Source organism: Mixophyes fleayi, chromosome 8 (assembly GCF_038048845.1).
Source record: "Mixophyes fleayi isolate aMixFle1 chromosome 8, aMixFle1.hap1, whole genome shotgun sequence".
Taxonomy (NCBI): Eukaryota; Metazoa; Chordata; class Amphibia; order Anura; family Limnodynastidae; genus Mixophyes; species Mixophyes fleayi.
This window is the reverse complement of record NC_134409.1, coordinates 131,210,930-131,227,492: the sequence shown is the minus strand read 5'-3', so window position 1 is coordinate 131,227,492 and position 16,563 is coordinate 131,210,930. Positions and strand designations below refer to the sequence as shown.

At 41.7% G+C, this 16,563-nt stretch overlaps 1 protein-coding gene across 3 annotated transcripts in view; it reads right to left on the bottom strand.

Moving 5' to 3' along the window:
* Positions 1 to 15,538, bottom strand: part of QRICH1 (glutamine rich 1) — a 30,453-nt gene extending 14,915 nt beyond the window's left edge. The window contains exons 1-4 of one of the 3 annotated variants that reach the window (XM_075183566.1): positions 15,326 to 15,538; positions 12,365 to 12,686; positions 11,527 to 11,637; positions 7,563 to 8,513 (exon numbers count right to left, since the gene is read on the bottom strand). In XM_075183566.1, the coding sequence (XP_075039667.1) occupies positions 7,563 to 8,513; positions 11,527 to 11,637; positions 12,365 to 12,670 (1,368 nt within the window). In that variant the 5' untranslated portion in view covers positions 12,671 to 12,686; positions 15,326 to 15,538. Of the gene's footprint in view, positions 1 to 7,562; positions 8,514 to 11,526; positions 11,638 to 12,364; positions 12,687 to 14,699; positions 14,983 to 15,325 lie in introns of those variants that run through there. The other 2 variants (XM_075183568.1, XM_075183569.1) reach the window with 2 other exon arrangements.
* Between the last annotated feature and the right edge of the window lie 1,025 nt (positions 15,539 to 16,563).

The following is a 16,563-nucleotide window of genomic DNA, read 5'->3' as shown; positions in this document are numbered from 1 at the left end:
CATAGAGAGTGAGGTCACCACTTCTGAAGGAGAACAGCTGAAGTACTATATTTTACCGTTTAAGGTTTTAGTCTTAGATCAGCAGCATTTTAGCCACTGTCTAGGACTTGTGGCTTTTGCCTTATATACTGAAATGATTACACTTTCATGATGCATATTCTGAAGGAGTTTATTTTTTGTTTTTTTTAATGATTTACTCTAACGAACAAAACATTGCGATTGATGACTGACTGGAGCAGTGTTCAGGGGGCTGTATTACTGCTGTGTATAGGGGACTATGGTTTGCATATAAAAGTCTGGCTACACCAATTCACATGGAGATTTCAACTTTTTTTTCTACTGATAAATGTCTTATTGAAATCTGCTAGCACCCTCTGTAAACTGTATATCTTGTATATAGCAGATCCTATGAATAAAACAGCAATCCCTAGTATTACAAATGCAGCATTCAAATGTTATGGTTACCATTGCATGTGAAACTGTCCACAGGAGCAGTCTTTGCATTACTGGGAGAAAATAAGGAGTCCTAATCCTTCTCGGTAGCTAAAGAGCTATTTTGTACATACTAACAATGTTCATCAATACGTGCAATATTCAGGAGCCGATCAAAATAAATGAACATTAAAATAAGGTATGCTTGGGGTAAGAGGACTATTTTTAGAAGCATGAGCCTTACAACGTGCTCCACTTTGACAGATGTGGAAAACATTTGGACAACACTGCCCTTTGGAAAAAAAGACAGAGTCAGCTGGAGAATTTCTTGATGTCTGGTGTACGCTCCTTGCTGCGTTACCTGAACGCTGGGCCCCAGGTTCACAGTCTACAGAGACTAAAGGATAGATTTATCAAACCTTCTAAAAAAGCAAAAGGTGGAGGTGTGGCCCATAGCAACCAATCAGATTCTAGAAATAATGTTCTAGAATGGGGTAGATAAATACCTAGAATGTGATTGGCTGCTATGGGCAACACCTACACTTTTCCTTTTTTAAGGTTTGATAAATCTACCCCAAGTCTTACTTTGGCTAATTATCCCTTTAAAAATTTAAATTCAGGTTAGTTTAATTTTTAGGATTTGTTCAAATAAGCACTTTATTTTGTCTACATGATGAAATCACAAAGTTGCACAAAGATGTTTCCAATACACTGATTATTGATCTTAACGCCAGCATCATCACCATTTATTTATATAGCGCCACTAATTCCACAGCGCTGTACAGAGAACCCATTTACATCAGTCCCTGCCCCATTGGGGCTTACAGACTAAATTCCCTAACACACACACACACATACAGACAGAGAGATAGACTAGGGTCAGTTTTGATAGCAGCAATTAACCTACCAGTATGTTTTTGGAGTGTGGGAGGAAACCGGAGCACCCGGAGGAAACCCACGCAAACACAGGGAGAACATACAAACTCCACACAGATAAGGCCATGGTCGGGAATTGAACTCATGACCCCAGCGCTGAGAGGCAGAAGTGCTAACCACTGAGCCACTGTGCTACCCATGCATATTTTGTATATACGTTGAATGCAGCAAAGGCAACAGCTCAAGACGACATAGCACACGTTATTCTGTAGTTTCTGTCGGACTTAGGTTTCACATTACTGCAGTATAAACACTTATAGATCTGCAAAGGGGTCAATTATTCTTAAACCTACAAAAATATTTTGCACACTTCCCTCACACCGGCATTCAATCTGCGACGCCTTTCAATCTGGAAAACTGTTTGTCTGAATAAGCTACAAGAGTTGTATCTCTGCATCAGTGTCAGTCCTAGTACGACTGATGCCAGTTATATACCTTACAGCAGTGGGTGTGTCACCTACAACCAGAACATAATGATTCATATCATAATTACAGGCACTCAACTCCATTGCTTCAGGCGTGACCTTTTCTCCCATAAGAGTGTATTTTGTTATATTTGTACAACATACTTTGCAGGGTATTTCCCATAACGGCTTATAAGAAGCTTTATAAGGTAGTCTGGTGCGCACAGAACAGAACACAATAGGTTCCTTCACAAATCAAACCCTCATCTCATATGTCTGCATCTCCCAAGTCACTGAAGAGACTGCAGTCACTGCGGTTTATATAAATGTGGATTAATCGGCATATAATATTGGCTTTATATCAGAAAGGGTGAAAAACCTACAAAATATTTTTGTCAGTGACAAAAGACAATGTTTTGTGAACTTCCCCAACAAAACCCTGCGCTCACTGAACTGCAATACTGAGGCAGTAGGTCTGTAAAAGAACAATTGGTGCAAATACGAGGAAGTGCAATTTGAAAACAGCTCACGGAGTGTAAAATTCAGCTTGCTCCATCTGGAAACATATGGTATAAATTACCACCTCCTCTGACTGAATCTATAACATCACCGAGAAACAATGAACACTTTCTGCAGCCTAGTCAAAGCGCAGGCCAAATAAAGCTTATTTAACCATATTTACTTTTTGCATTACGCCATGTACAGGAGAAATGGGAAACAAGGATTCAGTTTTATTTCTAGTTCCTGGGAAGAACATACTGTGCAGTTATATAGAAACGGAATATCTCAGATTACATTCACTTTTTTTATTTTAATACATGAACTAATAGGAATTGTGGGTTTCCTATCAACACTTCTAATAAGAATGAGAACGGCATACAGAAAAACACAGCCGTGGCTGTTATTCATGTATGTTTGTTACTAACACAGAACAAGAAGCCATACTATGGGTATCTGTGTGTAATGTTATATAAACAAACATGGATACAATTGTAAAGAGTATTGAAGACAGTTTGACAAAATTAGGAACCAGAAAGGGATATATCTGAAAAATAAAAAAAATAAAAAATCACAAAAGCTTAGATTATGGCAGCTACCTGCCAAGCACCACAAACACAGGTCTATCCCAGTAATAAACCATTAAAAGAACACAAAACAATTTTTTTATATTTATTTTTTTAACGAATAAATTGTGAATAGATGGGAGGAAAAAAAAATAAAAAATATCTGACTAGAGACCTTCTCTAATACAGACTGAAGTGGCCAATAGGTCTTATCTGCTCTCATCATTGAGTGCATAGAAGTAACGCAGCCTACTCCAATCATATGGTCACTTTGTACAGGTCACCATCCCCCTGATGTCTCTTGGGTCCTTTCTTCCTTTCCATTTATCCTCTGTCTCCTCTCCGCTCCCCTCAGTGACTCTCAACCTGTCATCCGTGCCCACCCTCTTGGGCCATAGTTACCTGCCTATACTCACTTTTCCCCTCCCTCCCTCTCTTTCATGCTGTGCCTGAGCCCCCAGAGTTATAGTGCTTACTGTTACTTGTACTGTGCCATTGTTTGTCCTTGTACGGTGCTACGGATACTTTGTGGCGCCCTATAAATTAAAATTAATAATAATAATAATAATTTATGCTATGACCCTTTACCCCTTATAATTGTACATCAGCTTGTAAAAAGCTGTCACTATAAGTACTGGACAATCTGCATATTATTAATGACAGGTAATAACTAAGTGCTTTTGTGATTTAATCAAATGTCAGCAAGAGTGAGTGGATCAGTCATTTTGCCAGTGGCGACCACACAGATTAATAATCACATGTGGACTTGATCGGACAGAAACAGACACATCAGATTATACCAGTGCTGAGACTGGACCTGATCTGCCTGTAGCTGGGTATTCCAAAGTAATGACCTCAACAAAATACCTAACGCTGGAGTCATGCTCTTCAGTTACTGAGCTGTGCTCAGTACATGGACGTCAGATACGCTTCCTGACCACCAGACACACCATTCCCAGGCGCTGACAGTCTGGATTCAATCACAAATTACAAGGTAATGAAAATATGGCAAATATAAACTAAGTGCATTCTTATACAATCTATAGATACTGTGCATTGGTGGTAAGGAATCAAACTAAAATATAAATATATTATATTTACAAACATATACGGTGCTTGTTGCTGCTTACAGTCATATTTATAGGGCGGAAAAGAAAATAACGGCTCCTGACAATGGCTGTTTAGATGAAGCTTGTAAATGTTTCTACTACTCTGATTATTTCCATCTTTGGGGAGGAAGTAATAGGTGAGTTTTACTCACATTACATGTAGATAAATACTCGGAACAGGGTTTGTTTTCTTCTCTAAAATTCATCATAAAAAGTGGGAGGTGAGGGGTGGACACAACTCCCCCAAACAAAAAACTACCAGGGTCTGAGAAGACTCTGTGGAATACAATACTAATAATATACAAAACAGTTACAGTTGAATCCTTTGTACTAGTTCAAATGATTTACTGTCATACTATAACTTTGTTACATCTAGATACAAATATTCTGTAATATTACCATACACAGTGGCTGTATGGCATGAACATGTACGTATCAAGTGTTTCCCCCCACCTATTAGATTGTAAGCTCCTTTGGCGGAGGCCATCTTTAACTCCTGTTTCATGTCATTGTATGTTATTTGGTTGCGTCACTATCAACTCAATGTAAAGCGCCGAGTACTATGTCCGTATTATAAGTAAACGAGAAATATATGTATTCACTAAGCCGATTGTAAGAATTCACAGCAGTTGGCTAATAAATGTAAGAAGCCTGCTCCTAAGTAGGACCATGGGCGTATTTATAGCGGTACACACGCAGCGCTTGTGTGGTTTGAAAAAGTGTCTATGGAAGAAAAATCAGGAAACAATAGTTGGAGCCACTAATCCAAGACCACCAGAGAGAGAGAAGTTAAAGCCTCTAAAGTGGTAACAAGAGTATTGGATTATGAACGTATCTGGCATATCTGTGAAGTGCATAACAGCAAAGATTTATTTGAAATGTCCACTCAACCTAAATTCAAACTATTTTGAAATCATAGTGATAGTTTTGTATAAGAAGATCACGTGGGGCGGTTTAGCTCCTAAGAGGTTTGGACTATATGAAAGATTGACATGTGTCTTCTCATATGTACAATATTATCATCGTATGACACAGGTCTCAGGCTCCTGAAAATTGCTTATAATAAATGTGTACCATCAGTTTGACAGCGTTTCTGTGTTTTTAATGTATTTTAAAGATGCATATCTCTTACTAATATCTTGATCTAGCCAATCCTTTATTTTAAAATACACTCTGTCATAGAAGATAATTTTTCAGCGCTGTTCATATATAGGTGATTATACCTTGGATAACTTACCTACAACAACCTCTGCATAAAGCTTACGCTCCCGGACAGTTGAAGATTTAATTCTACAGCTGAATTTGGGTCTCTTATTAGGTGAAAGTCAATATTGCTGCAGCCATTCCAAAGAGGAACATTACATTCACTTCTGGAACCCAACGGACTCTCTGTGCCTAGTGGCTCCTTACATATAAATACATTACTACAGGAAATGTATCTTCCTATCACACATTTCCTCACTGTCACTAGGTCACAAGTGGAAAACTGCAGCTCCATCTGTGTCAGAGATTTGTGCCTTTAATCATAAAGGTTTGCTGCTTGTACAAATGGGCGTTGGGTAATTCCGTCTCCCTTCCCTTATTGACAGCTCAACGGATGAGAGACGGAAGCTCACATAGATATCATGGACCTCTATGGAGCTTAGCAAGGTCGAATGACAGGGAACAGATAAAGTATAAAGATCATTGAAAAATGTTCTTCCGTGACCTGTCAGCATTAAATACACAAGTTTGTTTTGTTTTTTTTAAAAAAACATTTTTCAAAACTATACAGACAGATGCACAGAGGAATAGGAAACAATGATGTAAACAAAGAGTAAATGGACATTTGACACACGCCCCCACATCTCCCGTAAGTGTTCCTCACAGTGGTTCATTACAGGAGTTTCCTTTACCCATTTTTGGTAAACTTGTCAGTAGCAGCGAATCCCTGTGTAACCCACTGAGGAAAAGCCTAATAAGAGGAACTGGAGAAAATATTTCTAAAATAGACAGTAATGTCCAAAGCTCTTCCTCATCTCCTACTAGAAGTATTTGTTATTACATTTCAATTGTCCAGGGAGGACTAACAGCTTACTAAGGATGGACCATCTGTCTCTATAGCAAAACTGAAGAAAAAGCAATTACAATTATTGACCCAATAAGCCGAGTACTGCATGATGCAACCCAAGTTATATATCCCGATGTTTGGGAACGTCCTTCCCCCGTCTCATGCCACCAGCTACAGTTCTCTAATAGATATCCTGTGTGGGATCTTACACTCCACATGAAGTTATTAAAGGCCGTATTCAATTCTGTTCCTTCACAATGCTCAGGTAGAGTGATCACATTATATATAACTAAATCTCCCTGCTGCTCCCAGCAGTGTCAGGTGAATCACGTTCCCTCATGCACTATGCTCTCCTGACCTAGTGCAGCCCAATAGCTCCATTCCCAAGCAGAGTAAATCCACCAGCAGACTGTATGATATGTCCTTATACTTCCTGTTAGTAATCCCATTTATATATACATTTAGACGTTTGCACAAAAAATAAACAAAGCTTAAATAACACAATGTCAAATATGTCATTCTGACAAGCAATCGGAAGTTATTTGTAAATGTTATAAAGTTATTTTATATAAACTAAGTTGCATTGCAGGCTTAGAATTATTTTAAGTATTCTATAAACAATCCTAAGTCTAGTAATGACAAAGATGTGTCCTAAAATATCCAGTTTATTGCAGGATGATGCAGGAGGTTCTTTCAAACCCTTCCCATAACCCCCACCAGTCAATAATAATGTGACCAACATGAGTAAGCACTTGCGACTTGTACAGAAAGGAGAACATCAGAAGATACAGGGCCTGAGTCATTAAGGCAAAAAAGCAGTAATGTTCTCTGGGACAAACCATGTACCAATGCAAGGGGTGCAAATTAGTTTATTATTTTGCACATAAGTTAAATACTGGCTGTTTTTTCATCTAGCACACAAATACTTATAGCTTTATTACTACACTGAAATTTAAAGTTGATCTAGGACATGCCCTACCCAAACTATAAATCTGTTCCCACATTTTCAATTTACCTCCCCCTCCAATGCAACATGGTTTTGGCCAGGTGCAAATGTTACTCCATTTTTATGCTTTGCTCTCCTTAATGACTCAGGTCTATAATGTCCATAAGCAGACAGAACATCGTTATCTATATTGACCATGTAGATTTTATTTTCCTTTAAATATAGGAGTCAAGCTTCCCCATATATGATATACGTCTCTTTTCTGTATCTATCACCACAAAATGAGCACAGTGCAGATTAATGTGGGACATATTTTCCACTACCGCAAAACATAGCCAAGGACCTTTCTTGTCAGACACTATGGGGTACATTTATCAAAGGAAAAGTGAAGGTGTTGCCCATAGCAACCAATCAGATTCTAGCTATCATTTATCTAGTACATTCTAGAAAATAGCTAGAATCTGATTGGTCGATATGGGCAACACCTTCACTTTTCCTTTTTAGGCTTGAATAATCTACCCCTATGTAAGAATATATATCATATACCCATGTTTACAAGTCTCCTATGAGAACAGTTCACATTCACACAAACTCTCCACACGTCAGGACGGAGCTAGTTACCTGTAGCGGATGATGCTGTTGAACATGCTCGTGTAGCGTGGTTTGCTGCTGGGGGTCCCATATGTGGACAGTCTGTGCTGTGTTCTGATATGCCCCTGTCACGGCCTGTACGGCCACTGGAATGTGGATATTCCCATTCATAAACTGAGCAGGGAACAGGGAGTTTGCCAGAGTCTGAACCACTTCCTCGTGAGCATTTTTGGCCATTTTGTCCTTGTCGTCCTCCAACTTTACAGCAGTCACAGTGGTTGGAGAGCCTGTTACGTGGACGGTATTGTAGGCCTCTTGGGGGATGGCGATGTGGGTTATGTTCTGCTGCTGCAAATCACTGCGGGTGTTTGCCGAGTAAACCGGGATGGTCCAAGTCTCTCCCGTTGGGCTTGTAATGGTGCCTGTTGCCCCATAAAGGTGGGCGCTGTCTACTGTCAGTAAGTCTGGCCTCAGGGACACATAACTCTGTTGCTGGCCTTGTGGGATTGCAAGAACGGCTGCAAGTGGCTGCCCGGAAATTGCGTACGACAAAGTAATGGGCATGTCCACCTTGCGTTTCTTTACGGGTTGAAGAACGCTTGAAGAGCTAGATCGCCGCTCTCCATCCCTGGGAGAGCCTTGCTGCTGGGGTGGTGGGGAAAGAGCTGTCTGTATCTGGATCCCACCACCCACTGACTGTCCTGCCACCAGCTGCGCCTGAATCTGCTGGTGCTGTATGTGATCGTCCTGCATGTCAGACTGCTGCATCTGCTGAATCTGTAACTGGGAGTTAGAAAGTTGCTGTGAAGGGCTAGGGGATTGGAGGGATTGAGTCTGTATCGTCTGCGCACTCTGCTGTGTTTGAGACTGAGCCGAGCCCTGGATCTGGACTTGCACTTGGATCGACTGTTCGTTAGACTGATGGACATTGAGCTGCGGGGAGAGTTGTTGGCCCGTCACCTGCTGGGGGGACTGCTGCACCTGTATAACAAATTAGCAGCACTTAGTAGTAGTATATATAACCTTTGCACTTATTACACACATTAAAATGAAACTTCTTGCTCAGGAGGTTTACGACGATCATTCTCAGCAAAACATTATATAAACAGGAACTTGAAGCGAAAAAATAATGTTATTTAAATGCATGCGAACAAAGCATTCTGTGTATTTTGTTCTTCCTCTCTGGACATAAGTATAAGAAAGGCAGTAATGTTCTAGGCCATAAAGGGATGTATATTTCAGTAAGGGATGAAATCACATTGTAAGAAAATAAATTACCCACATCCTATTTTAGTATAAAAAAAATACAAAAAAGGATCTCCGCAGCTTAATACGTTACTTTACTGACCACTTAGTGTAGCAATTAGAGAAAAATAAAGAGTTACAGGTGAGGTTCCCAGTGGAAAAACAAGGACAAGAGTTCTGAAAGGAAAGTTTTAGCAGATTAAATGACCACAAAGCCACATAGAGATACCACCAGCAAAGCCTGAATCATCTTTCAACTATAATCCTGCATTTTCTAGTAATCAATAAAAAAAAAAAAAAAATATATATATATATATATATATATATATATATATATATATATATATATATATATATATATATATATATATATATATATATATATATATATGCATGCAACATTAAGCAAAACACTATCATGAGTAACATAATCAAATGAGATCATCTAACTGCACAATCCAGAATGAATTTGCAAGAGGACACGAAAAAAAAAAACCCCACACAAAAGCTAACAGACACCTGAGTTAGAATTTAATGAAGGTGAAGATGCTGTCGTCTATATGCAATACTGTGGGGAGAAATCACATCGAAGGCTATATTAGGATATGTGTTTATTATTGTTTGCAGCATCTTATAAATGTTAAATACCAAAACTAAAAAAAAAACAATATTATGAATGGAAGTGGGCATATAATTACTTCAATGGTAACTGCAGAGGGGAAATAACATGGCCACCTATTTTAAGCTAAACGATCTGGTGATTGACTCCCCAGCCAGAGAAAATGAACACTTCTACGCATTAGTGTAACATAGTGATGTGAGGACATGTTTTAGTAGGTAGTCAAACTTGTATGTCCAATAAAATTTTATAAATCCCCCCCCCTCCCCAAAACAAAAAGTTACCTCCTAGTCCCAAATACAGGATTTAACAGAATATTGTCTCACACTGGTAACACTTTGTACAGTTACTACTGAAGAATAGCCAATACTGATATTAACCATCCCCATAGGACTAGCCTGAAATTCTGTGCTCGAAACAGGGGCGGACCCAGACATTTGTCCTACCCAGGGCGATTTTAGGGGGGGCGATTTAGGCCCCGCCCCCTTTCTGTGTTCTAAGGCTGCTGGCGGCTGCACAGTATGTGCAGGTCCGTTCAGCAGTGAAAGTGTGCTGTCCCGCCGCTCTGATTGTGTTTAAAACACAATCAGAGCAGCGGGACAGCACACTGTCACTGCTGAACGGACCTGCACAGTGTGCAGCTGTCGGCAGCAAGCCCCTGGTAGGGGGGCGATCGCCCCCCCCCCCCCCTGGATCCGCCACTGGCTCGAAATGCCTTTCAGTGGCAGCTACCAAACATCTAGCAGACAGAAAATAAGAACTGTTAAGGGTTAAACTTGATAGGCTTAAAGGAGTCATGAGTGAGATAACAGGAGAGGATGAGGGAGATCAGCAATGCACCAAATACACAGAACAGAAGATTCATTCTATCCATTACTGTAGCAGATTTCTCTTAGGATTTCAGGAAACCGTTACAACCAGAGTTTTTCCGCTCATTACTTACCAGACCAAATGTTATTGTTTTGTGGATCCAACAGTTCTACTGGATTTTTTTTTTATTTGAAGCGTTTATAGTGTTGGACTACACTGAGTGTATTAGAAGTACTCTGACATTTCACATGTAAGACATCCCTCTATTCACTTCAATAGGAAACTCAGCTAGAAGTGCTTTTATTTAGATAACTCTAGGGGGTATATTTACTAAACTGCAGGTTTGAAAAAGCGGAGATGTTGCCTATAGCAACCAATCAGATTCTAGCTGTCATTCTGTAGCATGTACAAAATAAATGAAGGCTAGAATCTGATTGGTTGCTATAGGCAGCATCACCACTGTTTCAAACCTGCAGTTTAGTAAATATACCCCTAGGTACAGGTATGGAAAATGAAGCCTGTCTGTAATTTTCCCACACGCCTGGATGAGACAACGAGGGGGGGGGGGGAGGGGTGATAAATGCTTTTGCTTAGAAATCTGTTTGTGGAGCGAACTCTGCCGCCAATCCCCCCACGATTGTCAATGTGCGGAATGACGACATTTGCTACATGTAGAAACCCGAAACAGGTGTATCCATTCTTGCGAGATGCATTCACCCAATTATAGGGTGGTCAAAGTGGATGAGTCAAACTCAACCAACTTCACAATTCTCTAGGCTGGATGTCGGCTGGAGGCGTAAAAAAAACAAAAACATGTGATAATTCTGTACCAGTGCAGCCAATATTCACAAGAGCTCAGTGTATCAATTCATTAGGAATCTGGTGCCCCAGTGATGTTCCTGTTTCCAAGTGAATCGATAGGCTGCCTTCTCGTGGATATGGCTTCAGCCCACAAACCAGCTGCCTTCACTGTGTAGAGAAGATGGGCGATTTTTAATATTGTCAGGTTGCTGATATTACACCCCAAGAGCCCAGCAATATTCTGCAAACTACAGCTCTGATCACAGACCAACAACAGCCTGTAATAGATGTGAGCTTCAATTCAGATTTCGGACATGACACATACACACAGATACACATATATATAGGTAGGAGCACAATCATAGATGCTTGGGCTTAGCTGGCACTGTCCTCACAGTCATCATGACAACACTGATCTGAGCAATTAGTCACAGACCAGTACAGCTTAGGATAACTGTCTTGGGAGATTTCACTGTTGCATAGATTTATGTACCACTAGGCTGGCTTAGGGAAACTGACCAACAAATCTTCTGAAATACCAGAGTCCTGCGACCCCTCGGGGGAGAGGTTGATTCGATTCAGCTGAGGGGCAGGGTGGAGAATCCAAGGCCTGATGAGTGCTTCGGGAATCTGAAATCAATAATGGAAACTCAGCCACTAACATCTCTCGGAGGTGAGCTAACAGTGTCAGACATCTGAAAATCTTTGGGCCTATGAAAATATCTTCATACTTGCATTTACAGGCCAGGCTTCCCCCACTGTAACCAAGTGTGAGACTGGTGTCTAAGTTACAAGAACTACGAAGGAAACAATGGGAGCTCAAACTAAAATATCAAACACCCACTGTCAAAATCACACTTTTTGCGTTAGATTTTTTTTTTTCATTCCTCCACTTTTTATTTGCGAAATATCAAATTAAAAAAAGCTGCACTTATCTATTTTTTTTTTGTATTCACTTAATGTAAAATACACGCATGTAGTATAAATATGCAAGAAAGCAAAACTTCATAATGAACTACTGAACCGAGCAACGGAAGCACGGGTCATGCTGTGCAAGATCATTTAAATGTGGCAAAAAAAGGTCTTGTTATTTCACCTGGTTGATTAAGAAAATGTAATAACATGGTGCAGGTTTAAGCACGTCACACTAGGTTATTAAATAAACCACAACGATGACAAATAGGAATTATTTTAGATTCTTTTCTAGAGAACTCACTGTTTCATGAATGGGAAAGCTAGGTCAGCTTAGCACAATAGTTATATAATGCCACATTTAAATAAGCTGTGTTAGCAATTACTTTAATTGTTGCTGCCTTTAAGACTAGGACAAAGGTAAAAAACAGAACAGATACGTCACCTGCACCTGTTGGGACTGAACTTGGATTTGCGACTCTTGTTGGTTCTGTTGCTGAACGTTTGAGGTTACGGGACAAGCCAGTTCCAGGAGGGATCCTGCCACTTCTGTACTATCTGTGTAAATACAGTTAGCTCCCTGCTGGTACACCATGGTGCTGCTCGGAGCCGGATGAAACTCTTGCAAGGCATCTGGCCCTTTTGCAGCCAGAGAGTCCAGGAATTCTTTCATCCTGTGTTGCGGGACCGTCCGAGCCTTCATGCGGATATACTCTTCAAATGAAATGGTGTTCTCCAAAGAATTATTCATAGCGCACGCTGAAGTCCTGAAGTTGGAAGGAAAAAAAAATGAATGAACTAACAAAGAAATCTAACAAATAATTATACTAGAATACATTTTAATATTGAAGCAAAACATTCAATATTTTTTTTGTTACATAACAATTAAACACAGCTTCTAGATGCAGAAATGTGAGCTCACCCTTTAAAACCTACATATTAGCCCAGCAACAGACAAAACTATTGATAAAATACTTTAGATCGATGTTTCTCAGTTATGCTGATATTTGTAGTTCCACAATAGATGACAACCCACAAATTACAGAGATCTGATCCTGTGCATTCTAGTATTGTAACAGATAAAGGAAGGTATATATGTGTTGTGGTTTTATTTTTATAGAAGATAAACACATTCTCACTAGAAATAAAGACAATACATGTTTCATGTTTTTATGTGATTAAAAGCCAGTATACAAAATACTGATATTCATAGGAACTCACATAAAATAAAATGTCCATTACATCCTAGTGAGAACGGTACTCCATAATATTCAATAGTTATCCAAGTGCAATCATTACATTTCATATTTTATTTAAGATGCGTTATTAATTAACTGCAGATCACTTCATTCTGTATATACAAGACAATATGAAAGGAGGAGAAAATAAACAAAAAAAAAACAACAAATGACAATCAACTATCTGGTGCCCAATAGAACATCAACAAAGAATTGCTACATCCTACCTCTTCCGATATAAGTACACTGCAGACAGCAGGGGGTTAATGTCATAGCCAGGAGTGACCTGGAGACAGAGTGGCCTCCTGCTGAACCCAGGGTTTCGCTCACCCTCCCTCCTTGTCTCTGTCAGGGAATTCCCATCCTACAAAAGCGTCTGTGCTTTGGGAGCGAGCCTGCATGTAATACAGGATTCCGCTACTACAATGGAGGCTCGTGCACAAAGCCACTCTATTATATAGGGAGGGTAGGAATGAAGATGATACAGGAATATGTGGAAAGAGCCAAGTGATAAAACGCAGCATGGGACATCCTTATTTCAGATCAAATACGAGATTCCAAAGCAAACGTGGTACACAGCATCTCACATAATATAATAAAACAATGCACGTTTGTTAGCAGACAGTCCCTGGATACCTATAGGCCATAAATCCTACATTTTGCTTTTGCTGCAGTTTTAAGCGTTATATATTCACGCAGGGTTACCAGACATCTGGAGACCATTGTAAAGACATCTTGTTTGTGTTTTATTTATCACACAATAAGCAGCTACCTATTATCTCACGAGCAGCTACTCACAAAGACGAAATAACTTGGAGCCATTAATTTTAAGCAGGACTAATATGGTCGACAGCAAAAAAGAGATTAAGGACCCTTTGGATTTCCAGTTGTTCTGGAACCACAACTCTCTGCATGCTTTTAGTTGACGGTGCACACTAGAGACTTGTCCTTCCACAGCTGCTTTATGCTGGTCAGATATGCTGAGATTTGTAGTCCCATAACAGCTGTAGTCACAGTGCTCTGTAAGACAGGTTTTTGGCTATAAGGATGTGCTTAGACCTGTAGATCCACAATAGCTGTAGAACCACAGACGGCCTAGTACTCAGCAGTCAAAGTGATGGTATGGAAAATGTAAGTGATTGAAATTTGAGGGCAGCAGGAGAAGTGGCGACATGGTATACCACCATATACACCCCCACTGCAATAGAGGAAGCAATCCAGGATTGTGCACATGTAGTATGTGGAGCACAGTTGTCAACAAATGACAGACTGATAAGTGCATTTTATTTTAGGCCAAATTGCATCCTGTACTACACATGGATATACATTGGTCTGAGCCTGTTTGTTGTCTCAATGACTCATTTTCTGCACCCCCACTGTCCCTAGTGATTGCACCTACATGAATTTTCTATATACTATTTCATACAGCATAAATCATGGTACATCTAGATGGGTGAACAACATAAAGCAGTGATATAGATAGATAGATTTTATTTATATATATAGTGTGTGGTTGTTAGCCCTGACGTGTCTCCTGTGTACCAGTCTTAGGGGGATGTCATGTTCTGTCATCTCTTCTCCCCCCACCTCCTCCTCCCCCTCCTCCTCCCCCTCCCGTGCGCGCTCCCGCGCTCCCAGTCCTTTCTCTCTGGCCCCGCCCTCTTTCCGTCGCGGGCGGCGCGCTCTCCTGGACTGTTGCCAGCCGTCACGTGAATGCTCGCCACCCAATAATAAACAACCACCACCGAGCCGTACAGACCCAAAATCCCGTCCATAACACCCCCCTCTCTCTTCCCCCCCCCCCTCCCGGCGGGGACGCGCCCGGCTCGCCGCCGCCTCCTGGGGGGGGGGGGAACTGACCGTGCGCGAGCCGCTAGAGGGGGCGGGCGCGCGCCTGTGTGACGTGTCGCGAGCCGGCAGATCCCGCGCTTTTCCCCCGGCGGGATGTCTGAGCGTGCACGCGGCAGAGAGGAGGGGGGAGAGGGAGCGCGCCCGCGATGTGACAGGCGAGCGTCGGGGGCGCGCACTGGTGGTAATTAGGAGAAGAGGGATAGGGGGGTATTGTGCTTACTCCGCTGCCCCGGGGTCTCCTCCCCACACCCCGGGGGATGATGTGTGGACTGCGGGGCTGCCGCTGAGGCCCCCTCGATCCCGCCCGTATCACTCACCTCCCCGCCCGCTCGTTGTCCGCAGGCAGCCGGTCCCCTCACGGCCTTCTGTCCCCCCCCAGCCGCCGCTACCACCTCACTCCCAGCGGCCTCGGCTCCGCTCCTGGAGCCTTCCGTCCGTCCTGATGGTTTATTCCTCTCCGATAGATTATTTTCGCCTCACAGCTCCCTGGGCGCCATCTTACATTCAGACCCTGTGAACCAATCGCGGCCCCGGCGCCCGCTCTCGCGAGATCTCCGGCCGCAAATCTCGCGATCCTGAGGACGGCCCCTGGGTCCACTTAAAGGGGACACACAGCCCTGAGCTGAGAGCTGGGCTCCCCTGATGGGGCCACTGGGCATGCTGGACCTTGTAGTTCCCCAGCAGCTGGAGAGGCTAATAACCACTGTTACCCCCATAGTCACACAATTAATAAAATCCTTTGTTACCCACAGACACTGACATCATCATCATCACTATTTATTTATATAACACCACTAATTCCACAGCGCTGTACAGAGAACTCACATCAGTCCCTGACCCATTGGAGCTTACACTCTAAATTCCCTAATACACAAACACACACACACACACACACACACACACACACACACACACACACAGAGACTAGGGTCAATTTTGATAGCAGCCAATTAACCTACTAGTATGTTTTTGGAGTGTGGGAGGAAACCAGAGCACCCGGAGGAAACCCACGCAAACACGGGGAGATCATACAAACTCCACACAGATAAGGCCATGGTCGGGAATTGAACTCATGACCCCAGTGCTGTGAGGCAGAAGTGCTAACCACTTACCTATATTACTATAGTGTTACATGCTGCACTAATTAACTGTACAGGATTACTAAGCAATGGGATGTCCCTCTCTAGGTAAAAGTACATTACAATGTTTATTTCCAACTGGTTGGCATCACCCCTCAGTGCCAGGTTTACTGTTACTATATATGTGATGCCACTCTACATACTGATAGTGGTTACCACTTCTACCTTACAGCACTGGGGTCATGAATTTGATTCCCGACCATGGCCTTATCTGTGTGGAGTTTGTATGTTCTCTCTGTGCTTGTGTGGGTTTCCTCCCACACTCCAAAAACATACTGGTAGGTTAATTTAATTTAGACTGTAAGCTCCAATGGGGCAGGGACTGATGTGAATGAGTTCTCTGTACAGTGCTGCGGAATTAGTGGCGCTATTTAAATAACTGATGATGATGGTGCATGACTACAGAGCACTGACTG